Genomic DNA, 22,871 nt, shown 5'->3' with positions numbered 1-22,871 from the left:
ATTACAAAAAAAAAGAAAAAGAAAAGAAAAGAAAAGAAAAGAAAGAAAGAGAAAGAAAGAAAGAAAGAGAAAGAAAGAAAGAAAGAAAGAAAGAAAGAAAGAAAGAAAGAAAGAAAGAAAGAAAGAAAGAAAGAAAGAAAGAAAGAAAGAAAGAAAGAAAGAGAGAAAGAGAGAAAGAAAGAAATTAGCTGGGTGAGGTGAGTGAAACTCCATCTCAAAAAAAAAAAAAAACAAAGAATGAGGAAGGTCTCCATGTACTATCGTAGATGCATTCTCAGAATATATTGTTAAAAAGCAAGTTGCAGAATGGTATATATAATATGCTGTTTTTTACTTTTAAGAAATAAAAATATATTTTTGTATTTATTTTTACTGGCATGAGAAAGCACTAACTGCATAAAAATAAACTAATAAAAATGGGATGAGAGTGGGGAATGGGATGCTAGAGGAACAGGTATGGTGAGACTGATTATACATTTACATAATTTTGACTTTTGAATCCTGTAAACATAGCCCTTGTTTATTCAATTTAATTTAATTCAAAGTATAAGTTAAAAGTTAATTAATCCACAATAGAAAATAAAGTAGGGACAATTAATTCTGCTCCAGGTGTTACCCATTGAATAGCTATCCATCTCATTCAGTTAAGAACTAGTATACTGGAAATGTAGGGCCAAGAAACCAAACTAATTTTTAAGAAGTTGATATAAATTGTAAATATCTTTCTTCCTCATCAGGAAAATAATTATAAAATTATATCCTAATGGGAGGCGAAGCTACACACATACACACACACACACACACTTGCACACACACACACAACCAGGCTTCTCTTTCTTGGGGAAAAATGAAATCAAAACAAAGCATGGTTTGAACATTATCCTGCGTCTTTCATTATGCTGAGATGGCCTTCTATTTAGAGCCACATCTTAAATAGTCATAGTTAACATCTAAGAACGATTGATCAGAAAGAAATACAAAAAATAAATTGTTGATAAACTTCATGTTGCATCAGTCAGGTGGAGCAAGGCTGAAAGGTGTTTGGTATTTGAAAAGGAATCTCCAAAAAAGAATTACAAATGTGTAAGTCACAGTAAACCTGAAGTAGGAAACCCTCTGAGCTTCCCATGGAGAAGACAGATAAGGAGCAGGAGACTATCTGACTGGTTTTAGTTAAAATAAACACACACACACCACACTGAACACAAGTCCACACTCTGAACAGGGCTTTCGTACGGGTGTGGTTTCTAGCAGATCCAGTAGGCCAAAGTAGCTGCGTGTTGGTGCTGTGCTTACCGGCACAAGTGTGGAGTAAGCCTGCTGTGCCACGAGCATCAGGTCCCTAAGGAGGGTGATAAAGCTGCACAGACAGTTCAACAGAATCTTCCGAGCAGCCTGGTTGAACGCCTGGAGCTCCTCCACAAGCTGGGCATTGAGGGCCTCATACTCCTTTTTGGCCAAGTCTGACTCCTCTCCTGCTGATCGCTGCAGGTAGCTGTTGCAATCCAGCAGTTTGTCATAGCGTTTCTGGATGAGCTTGTGAGGCCCTGGGAATAAGGACAGCAGGGCTGACAAGGGCGTCAGGATGAGTCTCTGTAAGTGAGATGCCTGCCAAAAGAAAAAAAGAGCCCATTTCGGAGAGAAGATCAGCCCGTAGCTTGTCCAGTGCTGCTATCGATAGGCTTACCTTTTCCCCCACGAGAAGCACAAAAGAAAACAGGAAAGCCCTAGACAGGTTAAAAGAGGATCTGATCACTTTTGTGTCTGGCTAAACCTATTCAAAGACTTAAAACAGGCGCTCTAGGTTGTAACATTGAACCTAAAAAGTGAGCAGGAAGAGGAATTCAAAAGTTAAAGCCTGCTCACCCAAAATATAACTCCACCTTTTTCTCTACCGTCTTTGGTTTTGTCATTGTCATCTCCTTCAACACTTTTTCATTCCCCTTCTTTCGCATCCCAGAGCCAGCACTTGAGGGTAGGGGGAATCTCTAGCCTTTGACTACCAAAGCTGTGTAAAAGATTCACCACATCGCTCCCATCTTTTGCTGGTAGCAAAAGGAATATAGTTAATCCCATAGGAGACTGTACCCTATTCTTCCCATTTCAGCCCCAAATCCCTGGCTACCCTGGAGGCTTATTTTTGGTAGTGGAATTATATCCCCTATAAAGATAGCAACCCCTTAATAAAGGTATTTTAACCTTGAGACAGAAAAGACAACAGAGTTGTAACTTGTTTTATTTTTAATTAATTAATTAACTTTGAGACAGGGTCTCACTCTGTCACCCAGGATGGATTGCAGTGGCACTTTCTCAGCTCACGGCAGCCTCTTCTCAAGCCATCCTCCCACCTCAGCCTCCCAAGTAGCTAGGACTACAGGAATGTGTCACCATGCTTGGCTAATTTTTAAAATTTTTTTGTAGAGATACGGTCTCACTCTATTGCCCAAGATGGTCTTGAACACCTAGGCTCAAGCAATTCTCTCACCTTGGCCTATAAGTTCTGTTTTAAATACATTAAAGGATTAAACTGAAGCTATTTCTGTGTCTTAAATTGTTTACACTTTTTGGCCTGAATCATTGAAAATGAACTTCATAGAACTGCCCATCTTCATGACATAACCTGATCATCCTAGATTTGATTTCTTCTATTTCTCTTCTGTTTTACATTTGCTGACTGCCCTACTTTACCCTTTATCATGTATGCTTATATGATATTTTATGATAATTTGGAAGTAGGTTTCTCTTTTGTAACCCAAACGATATCCTAGGGAATCAGTATCTGAGCAGCAGATTGTATTAATTAACTTAAATGGCCCCTGGTAACTTGGTCTGAACTCATGGGAAATCTAGAAGAGAGAGAAACCAATCTCTTATTGGCACCAGCAATAGCCAACACAAATTAAATTTGATGTCCAGCTTATGAGATAATCAATATACACCCACAGACTGTTTAATGAGTCCCTTGGTAAACAAAGAATCTATTTACTGTATTTACCATATCTGGGATAAATTACTATGTTTGTGACTTGACTGGATTCTACAGGTAATCTAATTACAGTATTGCAATGTAATTATATATATATAAAATCCAGTGACTCACAGACACAAAATGATTCACCTTTACAAAGGAATTGTGGTTAGAACAAATAAGAACTAGATTTTAATATTTTGTCCTAACAAAATGTGTAGATATGTATCACTCATGGTCAGATAAGAATAACTGCTCTGCCTTTAGATAGATTTTGAGTTCTTAATATTTGATTTTTAAACAGAGTTCTATATATGTTATCCGTAAAAGTTACTTTTATATTGAGCCTTCTCACAATTTTTTTTAACTTAGCCTAATTAATCATCTTGTGGTTTTAGGCAAGGTATGCAAGACACCTTCTGTCTTCTTTCTATCAAAGTCTGCAGCATGCTTGCTGAGAGAGAAGCCACATACCACACTTTCAGGTGCTACTCAATAAATACATATTAACTTAATGTATTGGAATTAAGCTAAAGAGCAAACTTTAAAGACTTTTCTAGAATGTGTGCTCTCTGTAATTAAATGCAGAAAATACATAAAGAACTAGCCATACCTTTTCCATTAAACATATACTGTAAAAACAACTATCTATCTATCTATCTATCTATCTATCTATCTATCTATCTATCTATCTAATCTATCTATCTATCTCATCATCACCATCATCTATCTGTCTGTGTCCATCTATCCATCCATCCATTCATCCATCCATCCATCCATCCATCCATCCATCCATCCATCCATCCGTCTGTCATTGACCTGTTTCTCTATCATATTAGCTCAGATGTAAGCCTGACTTTCCATTCCCCAGTGCCAGAAAAGCAAAATACTTCAGTGTGGTTTTTCTACTAGACTGGGGGCTGTATGACTTCCTAGGGTTTGGAAGTATGTGAGACTCTTCACAGGTTCTCACAATGTCTTGATGTGGGGGGATGTTACTGAGATTTTGAGCCTGGTGGGCCAAAAATACTAAACATCCTCCAATAAAAGGGCCACTCCATGAAGATTTGTTTTACCCAAAATGCCTATAATGCCAACACAAAAATGCCCCTTTCAAGATGATCTGTCTATCTTTTATATAATTCTTGAAATGCTGCTATGAAATAATAATACCTACAGAAATTAAAATTAATATTACCCAGAGTAACTTACTACTAAAATGTGTTATTGGCTCAAGCATGTTTCTATGATTCCCAAGATATATTTTATAGAACTCTTAGAAAATAAATGTTTTACCATGGAACAAAATAAATAACATATGACTCTCAAATAAAAGTCTTTCTCAATAGGAAGGCTTTGCCTTCCAATATGTAGTATGTTAATAAGTGTCATATCCTCAGAGAGTACTTTTGCCCTTTCTGTAAGGACTCAAGGCATTTCCAGAAACTTGTTTAAGAAAAGCATAGCCCGCTTGAGCCCAGGAGTTTGAGACCAGCCTGGGCAACACGGTGAAACTCTGCCTCTACAAAAAATGCAAAAAATCTTCTAGATGTGGTGGTGTGCCCCTATAGTTGCAGCTGCTTGAGAGGCTGAGAAGCAAGGATTGCTTAAGCCCGAGAGGCAGAGGTTGCAGTGAGCTGAGATTGTTCCACTGCACTCCAGCCTGGGCAACAGAGTCAGATCCTGTCCCAGAAAAAAGAAAAAGAAAAGCATAGCTTTCTAACTTAATAAATTATTAATATTTCACATGCAGACATAAACTAAATATTGATTTTAAAAACAGCATTGCCACTGGTTACGCCTAGAAACACAATCTGTGGTCCTCTTAAATTTCTATCATAGTAAAATCCTCACTAATCCACTTAAAAAATATTAAATGATTTTAAAAATCCCGTTTAAATCTACTAATTTTGGCATTAGTATTTGCTTGAGTGCATGTTTTATTTCTGACTCCAGAAAAATAAATGAAAAGTAGCTTTCCTTTCAACCTCACTATTTAATTTGCATTTATCTGTGAATATAAATAACTTACAAAGTCATGACACGAATTTAAGGCATTACTTAGGGTCTCAGAATAGCCCATCTCATCGTCTTTGTTGTATGAAATCTCCTGAAGGTCCATTACACTCTGCAGAGCCAGGGGCATGGCATCCTGAAACCCAAGAACAAAGTTACAAAAATGGCAAGTTTTGAGGTCAGTATAATTAACGTATCCCAAATGTGGACTTCGTCAGCATAACCCTTAATTATCACTGAGAGGTTATTAAAAAAGGAACAACAAACATTTTATAAATGCTCTGTGCAATCAGGTTGCTTGGAAGAATATCTTTCCTTACATTTTTCTTATGCCACTTTCTCCTAGTACTCAGTATATGACCCTCTTTGATTAAACAGTCCATCTTAAATTCCCTCATTAGCTATTCTTTAGCTTGCAATTCTTACAAATTCCTTATTTTAAAAATCACTCCTCTTTGATTTAAATTCATCAATTTTTCTTAGAAAATTTAATGCTCTCTTTAAGAGAAGATGCTCACATTTTTTGTTGAATCAATTAGTGGAAATAGAAGACTTTCCTGTAGATGTTCCCAAGAGCCATTTACTCCTTGAAAGATATGTAAAGGACAGGGGTCTCACTGCTCTCTGGCTGTTATAACTGTTTTTGGTTTTCTTTTCACAGAAGGCAGCACTTTAGGAAGCAAATAGCAAACCTGATTGTAAGGCAGGCTTTGTATCAGATAATAAATAAGAGCAGAGTAGTATATGTTCTTATATAACATGGAAACTTGTCTCCAAATCATTCTGATATTTTATCAAAGAGTGCAAACAACTGCTTCCAGAAACAGATATCCAAGATATACAAGAGAAAAACTTCTGGAATATAGAAGGGGACCGTTTAGTAACTAATTTACATGTAACACTACTAACTTTCTATGTCTCATGGTCATAGCCATTGTCAAGGTGGCATGAAGGACACTGTTTCCTCTTTATGAGATCCATTAGAAGAAACCTGACTGGTTTTTCTACTGAGCATAATCATACTGTACTCCAATTAGCTGGTTGAAATCAGTGTTTCTCAAAGGGTCAGGACAACTTCTTATGGGACTGGAAATTTCTGGGAGTATTTCTGTTTTCTAACATAATCTCATGGGAGCATTTGCATATTATAGTTAATAGGATTTTGTAGTTCAATTTATTTTCCTTTATATTGATGTTTATACTTATTTTAGGTACTACAAAGAGATGTGTTAGTAGTACAAACAAACAAATTTTCTGTGTCTTGCAATTTTGTGTTAATGAGCTCATCTCTGTTATAAAGAAAGCATGCTAATGGTCCATAAGGCAATCATCTGAGCAAAAAAGTCCCACAATATGACTATTTGGACTGGGGAGGGAGTGGAGAAGGTAAGAGGTCAAACAGCAAAACACCTCTTTATATTGGCTTCCTTTACCAGGAGTTTGCATCCTTCCAATTTTGATCCAGTGTCATAATATAAAGGAAGGAACAGTCACATTTACTCTTCAAAATAACCATGGAAATCAATGCTTTGTATCAGATGTTCCTGTAGAACACTGAAAATAGTTGTGTCTCACCTACCTGTATGTGTTGAAGACAGAGTGAAATGTTCTTCACACAAAGCCTCACAGTCTTTTCTAAAGCTCTAAACAGCTTTTCTTCTCTGTTAAAGGTATTGTCTTTAACCTAAAATATATATGAAATTATTTTCATAACTCAAATGAAATAGATATTTTTAAAAATAGCAGAGACCATATTGGTCCAGCACATTACAAAAGAAAATTCTTTGATGATATGAAAACATTTGATGATACGCTGTCTTAACACATACTGTCTCTGTTGGTACATAGCACAACTGATGCTCAGTTAGTGTAGCAAAGCCAAGTCCTGTAGTTCAAATTGCTGTTGTTAATTTCCACATAGCTTTACCCATGCTATGGTAGATGTGGGATTGTAAAACTTTCTCTGTAGTTTTTAATGGCATGTATTATGTACGGACTCAAACCGTATCACATTTTTGGGTTTATAAAATAGCCACATTTCATCTATTGACTAGAACTTATTGTTTTGTTCGTATGATTCATTCCAATTTATTTCACAGTGCTTATTTAGAAAATATTCTTAGATTCATGGTTAAATAAATGTGGCCTGTAATCCCAGCATTTTGGGAGGCCAAGGCACGCGGATTACAAGGTCAGGAGTTCGAGTCTGGCCTAGCCAATATGGTGAAACCCTGCATCTACTAAAAATACAAAAAGTAGCTGGGCGTGGTGGTGCGCACCTGTAGTCCCAGCTACTCAGGAGGCTGAGGCGGAAGAATCTCTTGAACCCAGAAGGTAGAGGTTGCAGTGAGCCAAGATCATGCCACTGCACTCCAACCTGGGTGACAGAGCAAGACTCTGTCTCAGAAAAAAAAAAGGAAAGAAATGTGAAAATCATTTATCAACTCAAATTTGAAGGATAATAAATAATCTTAGCAAAAAGAATCCTTCTGTTAAGATAACTCAGCAGAGTTAAGATAGTGTCACATATATTCAGTTATTTTTTGTCATCTTACATGTACATCCATTAGAATTCAGAAAGATATGGTTTTTATGCTGTGGCAATTTCTAGGAGCACACATTTATTACTGCTATTAATAGCAAGCAGTATTTCTTGGCAATTAAAATGGCTACAAAACAAGATCTGAACCAGTCTCATCCTGGCAAAATCTGTGTGAACATGCAAATGCTTTATGGAATAGGGTATGTATTATTAAGTTTGGCACTGGGTTGTAACCATAGCAGTTCTTGGTTCATATGTTTTTAAATTTAAGATGGTTGATATTAGAACTAAATGGATCAAAAATGGTGACATTTTATTTTATTTTTAAATTTCTTAATATTGTTTATTTAGAAAGCTTTTGATTAAATAGGCAACAGAGTTCTTTGTAATCCCCACAAAATCCAGCATCCTCTGCCTTAGGGTTGCTATGCTCCAACTCAGTCTAGTGTGCATAACAATATGCTAGGGCAGATTTTTTAAAATGTAGTTTCCTAGGAGTCATCATCAGATATTTTATTTTGTACATCATCTGGCTAGGACCCAGATGATTCCAAAGTAGAAGGTTCAAGAATCACACTGAGAGAAATATTGCCCAATTCTACTTTCCTATAAGCAAGCCTTTTCCATGTTGTTTTCTTTTGCTGGAATATGCTGCTGTTCATTTCCTGCCTTGCAAAATCCTGTTTATTTTTAAGGACTGGTTCAAATGTCACCCATTCTGTAAATCCTCCCTTTTCTCCTATTCTTCGAACTGTAGAGAATTAATTTCTCTCTCCTATTTGCTCTCATAATCCTGGTTAATGGTTTAAGTGATTCTCTCCACTGATGGATTTTGGTTGTTTCGGATTAACTATTGTTGTTTTAATGAAAATAATAGCGAACATTTGTTAAACACTGACTATGTTCCAGACACTGCTAAAACGTTTCTTCCATTTTCTCATTGTAATCCTTACACACATATAATGGAATTATGACTAATGCCATTTTAGAGATAAAGAAACAGAAGCTTCAGGAGGTGTGGCAGAGATTGTTAACATTCCTCCTGCTGTCCCTTTATTGATAGAATGCACACCTCTAGTTCAAGTTGGACACTTGGCTGCCCTGCTAGAGACTACATTTCCCAGACTCCCTTGCAGCTGTCTCTGCCCTGGTAACCAGGTTTGTGCAAATAGGATGTGGATGAAGCCTTGTTTTTCATGTCTGAATCTTGGCCTTATAACATTTCTTTGGGACTTGAAAGAAGACACGGCAGGAATCCAGCTTCAACCAGGCAGATGAAGACAATATGTTTAGAAAAATCACTGAGGGAACTGGGTTCCTGAAGGATCTTATGAAGCAGAGGTCATCTGGATTCACATCTCAGGACTCTTAAAAGAGAGAAAGCGGCCAGGAGCAATGGCACATGCTTGTAGTCTGAGCTACTCAAGAGGCTGAGGAGAGAGGACCCCTAGAGCCCAGGAGTTTGAGGCTGCAGTGAGCTATGATAATGGCACTGCACTCTTGTGCAGCTTGGGCAACAGAACAAGACCCTGTCTCTAAAAAAATAAAAAAGAGAGAGAAAGAGAGAAATAAACAGCTACCTGATTTAGCCTACTATGCCTTTGGAATCTCTTTGTGAACAGATATGTGGTCTTTACCCTGGTTAATATGGGGAGTTAAAGAAACTTACCCATGGTGTAGTAGGATCAGGATTCAACCCCAAGCAGTCTGAATTCAGAACCTACACCTGTTCATCTTTGTATTCCCAATCTCTAACATGGTGCTGGGTGCAAGAGAGTTCAATATATGTACGATGAATCGAAGAGAACCTTCCTCTTGGGTAATAGCTTTATACCCTAACTCTACCAATATTTCACCTGAGCTGCTGACAAGTGCAAAATTGATTGATTTGAGATTTATCTCTTTTCCCGTCAAGCCTATGCAGCTGATTTTCTGATTAACAGTAAAATGCTTCATTGCTGACAGGACATCCTCTCAAAAGATTAAGGGGAAAAATCTAATTAATATCCCTTCAGGCTACTTTAACTACAATTCACTTTTAGTTCACAATTGAGAAATATAAGAAGCTGATGATAAATATGTTAAAGAATATAAGAGCTTATTCAAAAGCCTGCCCAGAATTAGAGGCTGCCTATTATTCCTTAATAGAATTGTCTTGAGTCAGAAGCAAAATCCCAAAGACTGGGGGAGAATTGTTTGCACCACATTTACACATGCCTATCTCTATTATGGCTACAATCTCTTCTTAAATAAATTTCCAATTTGATTTTAATATAGTTGTCTTTAGTTGAAATGTCTTCATTGTCCTTTCTCTGATATGTAAGCATATCCCATAAATGTCCCAAACTTCTTACATTATAGTTCCACATTGAGAAGAAGAACCTCTTACATGCAATGGACTCAGTTAGCCCCTAGAAGGATATAAAGAAGTAAACACAAAAATAATTCAAGCCTTATGTTCTAAGAATGTACATGTTGGTAAATTCAGTACAATCACAAGAGGAAACAAGAACATGACTTGGAAGGAAGAAGTTTATTATACTCACAGGTCCCAGAGAGAGGAGTCACCACATGCCACACAGGGCCAGAGGCAAAGCACCAGGTTTTGGTACAGTAGCAGAAGATAGGAGTAAAGAGAAAGTTTAGACCAGAACCTCTGTTAGGATTTCCTTGGGAAAGGTGAGGCAGGAGCAGAGTAAAGAGTTTAGGACTGGCTATTTTAAATTACTCCATAGGGGTAATCTCTAGTTGCTGGTACTGGGCCCTGAAATGATTTAGGGCAAGGGTTGATGCCCTAAATCAACCCTTGGCTTGATGTGTAAGAATTAGATAAGGATGTGGTTAGAGCTATAGACTCAAGATTGATTGGTTTGCATATGGAAGTTGTGTTCCAGTCATTTGCTATCCCTAAGAATTGGCTAGCCCTAGGAGGGCAGTCTGCTCAGCCAGAAAGGTATTTTAAAATGTCAAAACATTATAAAATACAGGAAGTAAAAAATACGATTAATACACCATGTATGAAGGACTTTACATCACATAAGAAGAAAAGTCTGCACATTCAAAGGCAAATAACCATACCAGGCGATGATATAAAATAATAATGATGATATTTATGATAATAATGACAGCCAAAGTATATTGAGTGTTTACACACTGTGTTAGGTGCTTTCTTTATATATGCATCATCTCATTTAATCCTCACAACCATCCCATTTGTTAAGTACTAGGAGAATCTGAATTTACAGATGATTACATTGAATTTGTTATGTGCCCCAAACAAATATTTACTAAGTGGCAGAGGTAAGGTTCAAATCTTCAAAGATGTTGTTCTTAATTTATTCCCTGTGCTGACCCCTGCACATATGAATAGTGTCAAGATTGAAATACAGAGTCAATATATTAGCGCTTTCCAGAGGTTGAAGGGGCTACTTCTACCTAAGTGGTCAGAAAGCTGCAAAGACTTAATGGAAGGAGAAAAGACCACAGCAGCTCCCAAAGCTGTCTGAAACCAACATGAACCACCATAGGGTTGCCTCTTGTTCAAACTAAAAATCTTAGCGATATTAATATGTGAGTGATAAAAATAGGCAAAGGAGAAGGAAAAAATAAGGACTATATAGTATACTAAGAACTATCTTCCCCAATTTTGCTTAGAAGCTCACTGTATTACTATCTCAGGACCATGAACTTTGCATCTTGTGATTCTCAAAGAATTGCAAGTGTGTTCCATTGATAATTTACTTTAAAATCATTGGCTTCAAAATACCTAGAGTGTTTGCAAAAATATAGACTTCTAGATTGCACCCTTGAGGCAGGTGGACCCTAGAATCTGTCTTTCAGCAAGCTTTTTAGGTAATTCTTAACGCACCTTAAAGTTTAAGAGTCTTTGCTAATCCATCTATTATTTATTAGGGACTGGGTGAAAGTGGCTCAAGCTAGGCTAAACAGCTGACACAGGACTGTTACTAATATAATGTGCATCTGGGGAGTGAGGGAAGAGGAAGGGGATAAGGAGTAGAAAAAAAAATCGCACTAAGTTATGTCTCTAAACACTTTGTTTATATAGATGAAATAAAGATAAAATGAATATCAAGGGAACCCTGAAGAAAAGTACGACTTTTAAGAGCAGAAGTAAAACAGGATGGAAGAAGGGCATTGCCTTGAGGGAGAATATGTGCTAGTTGATGATGATCATCAGGACTCCTGGGGCAATCTTATGTCCCATGTCCTGTGTCCATGTCTCTCTTTTATCTGTTTCTTGAGTAGAAGCACCACAGCTAAGACAGTGTCAATCGTATTCCCACTCCCACCCCTATTTTCCAGAGAGAGAGAGAGAGAGAGAGAGAAAAGAACAGCATTGGGCAATTACCTTGATTCTCAGTATTCTAGAAATAGTCCTCACAAAACAAAACCTCACAAAAATATCAGCATTCGTGTTCCCTGGGAAAACGTAGGTGGTCCAAGAAGAAAAATTACCTGTGATTCTCCTCTGGTCAGAATCTTCAAATGATTTGTCACTCTTTTTGATTTCTTGCTAATTGAATGAATATTTAGTTTAGACAATTTGTCTTTAAGTGATTCATCCTCGTCATTCTTCTTGTATTTTAGAACTGAAAAGGAAGAATGTAATAACATAGCTGAACACATGCAGCATAGAAAGTGTGCGCTTCACCCAAAGTTTTCAAGATGAGTATTTACATTCAAGATAAAGATGTATATGATTTTTGAGCCTCTGCTGCAGAGGCCCTATGCTCTAGCCCCACTGCCCAGCCATGTCCCAGTCAGACACCCACCCCAATGACCTCCAGAAACAAGGACAAAAGCCCCTCAAGGTTCAAGTTTTATTTATTAATATTAAAGTAATCCCTGATACTAGAAAAAGTTCTCCCTCTCATCTCAGATAATACATTTATTATCTGAGCCTCTGGAATGGGGATCAAGATCTAACTAAAGAAAAGACAACTCAGCCTGGTGCGGTGGCTCACGCCTGTAATCTCAGCACTTTCAGAGGCCGAGGTGGGAGGATCACGAGGTCAGGAGTTTGAGACCAGCCGGGCCAATGTGGTGAAACCTCGTCTCTACTAAAAATACAAAAATTAGCCTGGCATGGTGGTGCGCGCCTGTAGTCCCAGGTACTTGGGAGGCTGAGGTAGGACAATCTCTTGAACCCAGGAGGCGGAGGTTGCAGTGAGCTGAGATCGTGGCACTGCACTCCAGCATGGATGACAGAGCAAGACTCTGTAAAAAGAAAAGAAAAGAAAAGAAAAGAAAAGAAAAGAAAAGAAAAGAAAAGAAAGAGAAGAAAAGAAAGACAACTATACCCAATGTAAGGAGACCTCAGATCCTAGAGCAGCTCTTCACTGGCTGAGAGATTTGGGGCAAGCTGAATAACCTCTCTGAGCTTCACTTATTTATCTTTGCAATCATTTTCACCTTTCATATTGTTGAAAAGATTAAATGTCTCTAACATTCAGTGTTGGTAAAGGTGTAGGGAGATGGACAATCTTACAGACTGCTGATGAGGATTAAACCAACACATTTTTGTAGAAAACAATTTGGCAGAAACTAACAAAAAGGAAAATATTCATAGTCTATTACCAGGAAGTTCATGCAGAGAAATCTGCTTTCTATAATCAAGTATACAAAGTTTTATTTGCTAGAGCATTTTTTCTAACAGCAAGGTATTAGGAACATCTAAATGTTTATCCCTAGAGAAACAGTTTAATAAATAATGATATACTCATAAACAAAATGCTATGGAAACATTAAAAAGAAGGCAATATTAATTGAAAGAATTTTCATGATATATGATTAAGTTTTTAAAAAAGCGAACTGTTGTACCACTTATGTTGCAAGAAGTATGGAAAGAAGGAAAAGGAAGAGAGGGAGAGAAAGAGAGAGAGAAAGAGAGAGGAAAAGAGAAAAGAAGACACAGTACGTCTGAAGAAAACAATAAAATGTTAGCTATGCAAACTGGAATCATTGTGGGAAGGGAAGAATTTTACTCTTCATAACTTTGAAATAGTTTAAGCAAACAGAAAAATATAAAGAATAATATAACAGCCATTATCCAAATCCTTGTCAAGTCTTAACATGTTCCTTTGTTTCCAGTCTTTTTATTTTTAAAATAACTCACCTAACAGTTGCGGCACCCCGATCTCCATGGATGATCCCTAAAGGGAATTGTTATCCTAAATAACTGGGCTTATTATATCTGTATCTATTTGTATGCCTTTACTGTGGATGTCTGGAATCATACAATACATTTTGGATGTTTTAAAACTTTATAAAATAGTATCATACTGCACATATTATTCTACCACTTACAAATTTACTTTAAGAAAACCCCCCCGGATTGTGTTTTTGAGATTAACCCATTGATACATATACTTTTTTATTCAGTTAATTTTTATCTTCTTGTGGTATTGTAGTGTATAATATGCCATTTATCTATCCACTATCTGGATTAATGTGTCTTTTTAATTTGCATTTATGAACAATGCTAGTTACCAGTACATCTCTCTTTGAGCACATGGGCAAGAGTCTGTCTTGGGCAAATACCTAGAAATTCATTTTCTGAGTCTCTGATGTGTTCATCTTCAACTTTACTAGGTGTTGTCAAGTTGTTCTCTAAACTAGTGATTCCAAGTACATTCTCACCTGTACACTGAGATTAAACATTTAATGTATTCATTACTTTTTCCCCTCAGTCTCTTGGACTGGAAATGGTATGTTAGCGTGATTTCAATGATTACATTTCCCTGAGTATAAATGAAGCTTAGAATTTTAAAACTGTGAATTGCTTCTTTTTCTGATGAACATTTTTGTATTAAAATGTTTTTGTATTGATTTAATGTCAATGATTATATAGTCTGGACGGTGATCCTTTGTGTACTATCTCTTTGTTTTGTTCATGGAGTTTTCTTCCTCCATAGCATTTACTTTTTACTCTGCACCTTTCTTTTTAATTTACTAATACAAATATACGACTTTTGAAATAAATATCAGAAAATAAAACAAAAATAAATAAAGTGATTGGATCATTTAGTTCTAAAGTACTGCTGTGGCTTTAATGTCAAACTGAGATTTAATATTAGGAGTACAATGCCAACTAAGAACTTATATGAACACAAATCACACTGAGGGAGGACCCACAGCCTAGCTCAATGCATTACTACCTCTGGGATGTATAGGAACCATGTAATTATCCCTTCTGTTTTAAAATTTTACATTAAACACTAATTTTTTATTTTAGTTTACAAATATTTAACAATAATTTGTTAATTCTAGAAAGAAGTATACTTGCTCACATCAGTAGAGAAATTATTGCCCCCAAAGCTCCATTCTCTGTGTGCTAGAACCAGATTAATCCAACATACTAGATGGCCCCCGTCACCTGGATCTACCCCTTTCCTGGATGCTTTCAGGATTCGCTTCCCACTGCTACTGCAACGTGGCCATTTCTCCTTCTTACAACACATATTTCCAGTGACAGGAGGACTATATGCAATGGGTATCTGCATCCCACAATATGTCACCAGAATTGCAGTGGTCCAGTGAAGTTGAGTATATGGCTGCTTGATTTATTTTTTACATTTCATTTTTTGTGCCTCTTAATCTTCTCCTTAACCCAGCTGACAAGGCAAAACCACACTCTTCTCCCCAGCTTCTAATTTTAGATTTCAAATGATCAGTTCACTGCAGCTGCTATAACTACTTAAACATTCTGATTCTCAGAAACATAAAGTGAACACGCCAATAATGGAAAACAACCAATTCATCATGTCTCTTCCTACCTAAATCTTTCCTTCTTTTAAGTTCATTGATGTTAACATTAATGTCCTTCACAGCAGCAAAAGCATCATCCAGTGCTCTGTAATCTGGGTGAGAGGGAGGGGTGGAATTCCGAAGTTCGCATAGTAATAGGGGGTATTTCATCACACGTTGAATTGGTTTGATCATCAAAGAGCCCATGTCCAGTAAGTTTGGTTTGCCTCTACAATACAGATAAATGATATCGTTTCACAAACATTTGTTTTATTAACTCATTTTCATTTTTGTGTGTTTTTATGATTACTTCTAAAACTTTTTCTCTTCTTTTCCATTTGTATATCTAAAATTTCTAAACAAAAGCAAGAACAAAAGATGACAGAAAGAAGCAAGTCTGAAAGACCCTACTATGAAACAAAAACCTAAAAGAAACAAGTATATCTTTCCACCAAATGGTCTGAAAGCATGATTTTCATCCATATGCCAGGTACAGTTTACAAGGTTTTTTATAATTGGCTTTATAATATAATGGGAAACAATTTCAGAATGTATTTTACCATGACAACACAGAAAAATGCATTTTTCTGATGGCATTTTTGTGATTATTATTGAGGAGAATAACCATTTAAAAATCTAAACAGAGACTTGCAAGGTGTAGTCAAAAGGAAGTCTTGGCCTCTCTCTTCCACCAAATTGAGAAGTTGCATTTACAATGTTTTGGAGATTCTACCACAGTCCCCAAAAGGGACTTCTGATGAATGTGATAATTCTCTAGTTATTATTATTACTATCCCTGTCACTAATCATTGCTATCACACAGTGACATTCCATGTGGAATTCTTAGTCAACAGATCTTCAAATGACTATACAAAAGTGAGACTTGTGCCTGACTTTTCCTTTAGCAACTTCTGAGACGAGGTTGGAGCCATTCCAACCGGTTAGGCAGTTCACAGGAGGGGAAGAAGCTACAAGCGTGGTCATGCCATTGTCTGACCCACTCTCATTGATCATTCAGACACAAGGCAGTGATTTCTGAAAGCTTCTTTATGCAGAGACAAGTAAAGATACACTGTAGATAGGAAATACAGACACTGTTTTCAAATCCCAATAGGTGGATGTTTTACACTTCAATAATTTTTTAAAGTATTACTATGGATAAATGACTGACCATATTATTATAACAGTAAAACAGCTGTACAAACGTTGAACAAAATTAGAAAAGTCGCATCATTAGAAAGGGTCGGGGGCCAGACACAGTGGCTCGGGCCTGTAATCCCAACACTTTGGGAGGCCAAGGAAGGCAGATTACTTGAGCCCAGGAGTTCAAGACCAGCCTGGGCAACATGGCAAAATCCCACTCTAGAAAAAATTTCAAAAGTCAGCCAGGCACAGTGGCATGCACCTGTAGTCGCACATACACGGGAGGCTGAGGTAGGCAGATTGTTTAAGCTGAGGAAGTCGAGGCTGCAGTGAGCCACTGCACTCCAGCCTGGGCAATAGAGTGACAGCCAGTCGCAAAAAAAAAAAAAAAAAAAAAAAAAAAGTAGGAAGGCATCTTAGAGACCATCTAATTAATTTCATTTGATAAATAAGAAACAAAAGAATGTATTATCACATGTACATGCACACATGTGCAGAAATACACACGCACATACATTCACAAATGTAACCTAGTCACTATCACATCTCTCCATTTGATTTTATCATATCACCGATCACTATCTGGAATCATCTTGTTTCCCTGTTTGCCAGTTTATGATCAGTTTCCCTGTCACCACTATACCTCCCGCATGGCATACAGTATTCTCTCAATGCATATTTGTAGACTGAGAAATGATAGAGTTCTTAGATTTTCTGTAATGTGCTTTTATTTTATACTGAACATTTTTTCCAAAAATGTGAATAAATGACTGAGGAATTTTGTTCACATGCAGAGAAAATGATGATAGCGTAAGAGAGACAAAGACTAAAGCAAACCCAAAGGCAACATTTTTTAAAAAAGAAAACCAGAATAAATATTAAAGGTCTGCAAGGGAGTAAAGAGTTGCTTTAATAGGCTGTATCTTCTACTTCATACCTATTTGCACCAAATCTATTAAGGAAGAAAAAGAGGAAGGTAAGGAGAGAAGGCGACAGAAGGGGAAGGAGGCAGAAAGCGGGAAAAAGAGAGACTCGGAAAGAGGGAGGGAAGGAGAGACTGATTATTGGTTTCCAAGAGGACTGAGTGAAGTAGATTTTTAAAATAAATCTGTTATAAATATTGAAAACTGTTTTCAGTATTTATACTGAAAAAATAACTAAAAAAAAAAAAAAAAAAAACCCAAAAGGTATTTTCTAACTGATGGCATATCAGTAGCAAAACCTTTAAATATAAAGCACATTTTCTTATATATCGTAAGCAGAGATTCTTCAATAATACAACAGTTTAGTCATTTAAGTAGAAATAATTCCCTTAAATAAGAACAAGTCAAGGATATGAAAGGTATTAACTTGATTAGAGGAAATCATATTATCTATATGAATATAATCAGAATTTCTTCTGAGTTTTTTATTATCAAATGTTAGCTTATTTAATTTTTTAAAATCACTAAAAGACTTTATATCAAAATATAAATATAATCAAATATTTAAATCAATATAAATTCAACTTTAATAAAATAGTTTATTAGTGTGGTCTTTTGTCATATATGTGCTTTTGTTTTAATTATAAAAAACAAAACCCAGATGTGCAGCCATCTTGCAGGAATTCCCCTCCCACCATCCTAGAGATTATCTTTGTTTCTTTCTTTTGTTGGTGCTTCCTCATTTAGGTGGAGTACATCCTTCAGTAGTTTCTTCTATTCCTCACAGAATGCATGGGAAGTGAAATGTTAAGAACTTTAACTTTAAATGTTAAGAACTGCCCTCATTTCTTTCTTATCCAGATCTATCAAAAAACCAACTTGGGCTCTTTAGTTTTGTCTAGATTGTATCATTACTTTTTTCATCACTCTTTGGGATCAAAGTTCTAGCTCTCCCTTTTATATTTCAAATGACAATAATATTAATTATAAATGATTGTTGTTTCTCCTAAAAAAGTCATAAATACAAATCTTAAGAAAGGCATTCTCAAAAATGAGAAATCTCCCAGACACTTTTGTGTCTGGAGATATATTTGAGACAGTTGCCCAAGTGATGAGCAATGATATTCAGATATCTGCATCACACAGAGAAGCAATATGGTAGAAAAGATAGAGGGAGTGTTATAAGATAATAATACTCCATGCTTTCAATGCCACAAAATTCACCCCATCTAATCTCCCACAGTAAGATTAAGTTCTGATAATCATGCAAGGCAGATGAGTCCTATGTGTGGTATAATCCATCTCAGCCAGGAAGTCAATTATCCCATGACTCCCCACAGTAAGTAAACAAATGTGTAACAATTGTCCATGCATGTTGGGCCAAAAACTAAACTACTTATTAATTTGTAATTCTATTTCATCTTCCTCTGTCTTATCATGAATATTTTGGCAAGTATTTAGTGCCAAAGTAGCTACACTAATCTCATTACAAATTATTTTTGGATCTTTACAAAGTCAAGTAAACACAGCTGGCTTTGTTTTAGCAGCATCCAGTTTTGCTGCAGAGTTTCACATCAAATACAAGAAAAAAGTACAATGAAAACTAAAATGACATTTAAATAGTATAAACACTATGCTGGAAAACAAAAAAAATTAGATATTAAACATGCAATATATCTAATTTCTTAATGGGAAGGAGAAAATAAGTAAAAAAAAGAATAATTATGTAACTATTAACTATATTACTTTGAATTTCCTTTATTTCATGATCACAAACATCCTAAATTTAATATTTATTTTACAGTAGCCACAAGCATCTATGCTGTCACTGAGTTTTTTTCAATTTATTCTCCTTCTAAAACACCTAAGTCAATTTTAAAGGAAACTATATATTGTTACACAAATAAACTAACAGCTTTTGTCATAAATAAAAGATAATAGTGAAAATAAATACATAATAATTATAATTAAATTAGAAGATATAAAGGAGATAAATGAATAGTAATTGATGTAACAGACCAGAGAGAACCAGTGAAATGGTAAGGCAATGTTTAATCATTTTGCAAATGTTAATCAATTAGAGGCACTGGTTACTCATGGAAATAGGGAATGAGGGATCAGATACCAAAATAAGGAGGGTCCGTTGAAAATCTGCTTAAGAAAGTGTCTAATTCTTACAAGTGTTGGAGATAATGTTTTGAAACTTTCCAAAGAGAAGAACACACACACGAAAGAATAGAAAATAGAAAAAAAAAATGAGAAAATTAGAGGACTAGTCTAGGAAGCTCATCATCTACTAATAAGAATCGCAGGAAGGTAAAACAAAGCAAATAGGAGGAGTAAATAGTGAGTGAAATAATTCAAGAAAAAGACAGGAATTTGCAGGTTAAAAGAACTCACTAAGTGTTCAGCACAATGGAAGAATGGAGTCACACCTTGGAATTCATGAACTTCAGAGTACTAAGGACAAAGAGAAGACTCCATAATCCTTCAGAGAAAGAAATAAGCACATAGGCATTAATGCATGGTTAGGAATCAGAATGTTTCAGATATCTTTCTTTTTTTTTTTTTTTTGAGACGGAGTCTCGCCCTGTCGCCCAGGCTGGAGTGCAGTGGCGCGATCTCGGCTCACTGCAAGCTCCGCCTCCCAGGTTCACGCCATTCTCCTGCTTCAGCCTCCCGAGTAGCTGGGACTACAGGCGCCCACAACCGCGCCCGGCTAATTTTTTTTTTTTTGTATTTTTAGTAGAGACGGGGTTTCACCGTGGTCTCGATCTCCTGACCTTGTGATCCGCCAGCCTCGGCCTCCCAAAGTGCTGGGATTACAGGCGTGAGCCACCGCGCCCGGCTCAGATTTCTAATAGCAACTCTGAAAGCTAGAAAATGATAAAGAATTACCTCTAAATTCTGAAGGGAATGGTTTCCAATTTAGAATTCAATACCAAGTAAAACTACAAACCAAGTGTGAGACTAAAAGAAAAGTATTTCAGATACAAAGTTCTCAACATTTTACTTCCCATGCATTCTGTGAGAAATAGAAGACACTATTGAAGGATGTACTCCACCAAAATGAGGAAGAATCAACACAGGAAAGAGGCAAAGAGAATCTCCAGGATGATGAGAGGGGAATTCCTACAAGATGGCTGCACCCAGTGTCACCAGTCCAAGCTCAACTGGACTGAAGACTCTGGAAGGGGCTCTTTTGGGGAGATGAAATTGATAGCATACATAATGCATCTGGTTGTCTTGAAAGATGACTTAGTTAACTGGCTGTGAGTTTAAATGAAGAACAAGAAGATGCAGAGAAAGTAGATGAAGTGGAGGGGGAGGAGGGCACAATGAAAACGATAATCAGCAATTGTTAACTCATAGAAAAATAAGTAATCACTTCGAGGTTTAGCTCTGAAAAGAAATTTACTTAGATATAATAATTCAGGCATTGATTATTGCTCTAACAAAATTACAATGTAACCACTTGGGGGAATGGAGAAATGGAAAAAGCATTTGTGTGTGTGCTTGTTGTGTAGAGGAGATAGGGATAGTAAAGAGAAATAAATTCTTGTTTTCCACAGGAGAAAGTTAATAGATAATATCTAAAAAGAAAACAACCAAGCATGTTTTTAAAGTAATAAAGATAAATACCAAAATAGTCAGCTGAAGATGTGAAAATAATGTATTCTAATGAGAATTTAGGGGCTGGTAGGAGAAGAGGGGATTACTATTTTTCTTGACAAATCTTGCAGAATGATTTGGCTATTGAAACATGGCTATATACCATTTTTTTCATAAAACTCTTTTTATAAAAAGGGAATATGCAAGAATACTCAAAAAATTGTAAAAGAAAACTACTGAGCTGAGACTAATGATACTGAATATTAAAATATATTATAAAGTTACAAAAATAAAAGCAGTTTGGTATTGATACATATATGGACAAATGAGTAGCACAAAATAGAAAATCAAGAAATAGATACAAATATGTATAGAAATTGAGTACATGGTAAATTTGACAATCCTATTCAGTGGGAAAAAATGAATTATTCAATATCAGATGTTATGAGAATTAGCTAGCCATAAATAAAATAAGAAAAATGGATTTTGGCCTCATTCTTTACACTAAAATAATTTCAAGATAGATCAAATATTTAATCTAAAAATTAAACCATATAGGAATTTGAAGAAATCATAGGATCATCCTTTATAAACTAACACTGGAATTTCTAAGGAAGACACAAAATCTGAAAGACACAGTAGAAAAAAAGTGATGTCTATTTAAAAATTTAGCTCTGTAAAATTTTATAGATTAAAAACAGAGCCCAAAACAGCCATAAACTATATTAAAAGTCAGATGATAAACTGGAAAAATTATATATAATACATAAGACAAAGTTTAATATGCACTAATTAAGAGACATTATAAACGTATTAGAAAAAGATGAACATCTCAGTAAAAGTGAATAATCATGTAAAAACATCATGCATTAGAAATGAAATAGAAATAGTTAAGTACATAGCAAAAATGGAGATTAAAATAACAGGATACCATTTGGGCCTATACATTACAAGTTATAAAGATACCAATATTATTTGTATCTAGTATTGTCAAGTAGTGGATAAATGAACAATTCACATAAGAGTAGTGGGAATGTAAATTAGCTCAGCTTTTTTTGAAATGTTCTGACAATAAGTATCAAAAGTCCTTTGATCTAGCAATTTCACTTTCAGAAATTGATCAAAAAATCAGATTATTGTACCAAGATCATGTACAAAAATAAACTTATGACATCAATAAGACAGACACAATTCAACTGTCGTAAGGGTTGGGTAAACTAAATTATGGCGTATATATCAGACAGAATATTATGCAAGTATAAAACAATGTGGATTTATATTTACTGATATGGAAAGATATTCACAAGGTATTGATGATGAATGAGGTAGCAAGTCGACATACAGGAAGTATACAGTGTTCCTATTTTAGTCAATGTATGTGTGTAAAGAAAAAAATATGGTGAAGTGAGGGACTCACTGCAATGCTACAATAGTTAGCTTTGGAATGTGACTGCTGATTGTCTTTACTGTCCTCATTTTTATTTTCCTTTTTTTGCAGTGTTTCTTCAATAATTTTTAAAGTACAAAGAAAAGAGAAAATAATTTATAATATTTTGTGATTAATAGGAACCTTGAAATCCAAGGTGAGAATAGCTAGTCTGACAGGGAATACATACAGAAAAGAGTGAAAGCATAAAGATAACAAAACACTGCATTTCTGAAGATAGCTGTGTTTAGAATAGGCATTTTTTTCTTGCTTTTAGTGGGAAGTTGTATGATTCCTGTCACTTTAATACTGTCTGATGTTTGCATGAGGTTATAATTCAAAGTAAACATTTTAGAAAATACAAATATCTTTCACTTTGCATTTTTTAAAAGGTAGATTAAAAAAACACTAAAAACAGATAATTTTTGATTGCCATAAGTTAGGGATTTTTGAATGCCATTTAAAAACCCACAT

The 22,871-nt window shown here is 35.7% G+C and overlaps 1 protein-coding gene across 1 annotated transcript in view; it reads right to left on the bottom strand.

Moving 5' to 3' along the window:
- The window catches only part of ARHGEF38 (Rho guanine nucleotide exchange factor 38), a 124,142-nt gene that overhangs the window by 13,275 nt on the left and 87,996 nt on the right, over positions 1-22,871 (bottom strand). The window contains exons 6-10 of the mRNA XM_005555602.5: positions 15,323-15,522; positions 12,003-12,136; positions 6,564-6,668; positions 5,001-5,120; positions 1,297-1,608 (exon numbers count right to left, since the gene is read on the bottom strand). Coding sequence (XP_005555659.3) covers positions 1,297-1,608; positions 5,001-5,120; positions 6,564-6,668; positions 12,003-12,136; positions 15,323-15,522 — 871 coding nt within the window. The remainder of the gene's footprint in view (positions 1-1,296; positions 1,609-5,000; positions 5,121-6,563; positions 6,669-12,002; positions 12,137-15,322; positions 15,523-22,871) is intronic.

The sequence above is a fragment of the Macaca fascicularis genome, chromosome 5, assembly GCF_037993035.2.
Source record: "Macaca fascicularis isolate 582-1 chromosome 5, T2T-MFA8v1.1".
NCBI lineage: Eukaryota > Metazoa > Chordata > Mammalia > Primates > Cercopithecidae > Macaca > Macaca fascicularis.
This window is presented reverse-complemented; position numbering and strand designations above follow the sequence as displayed.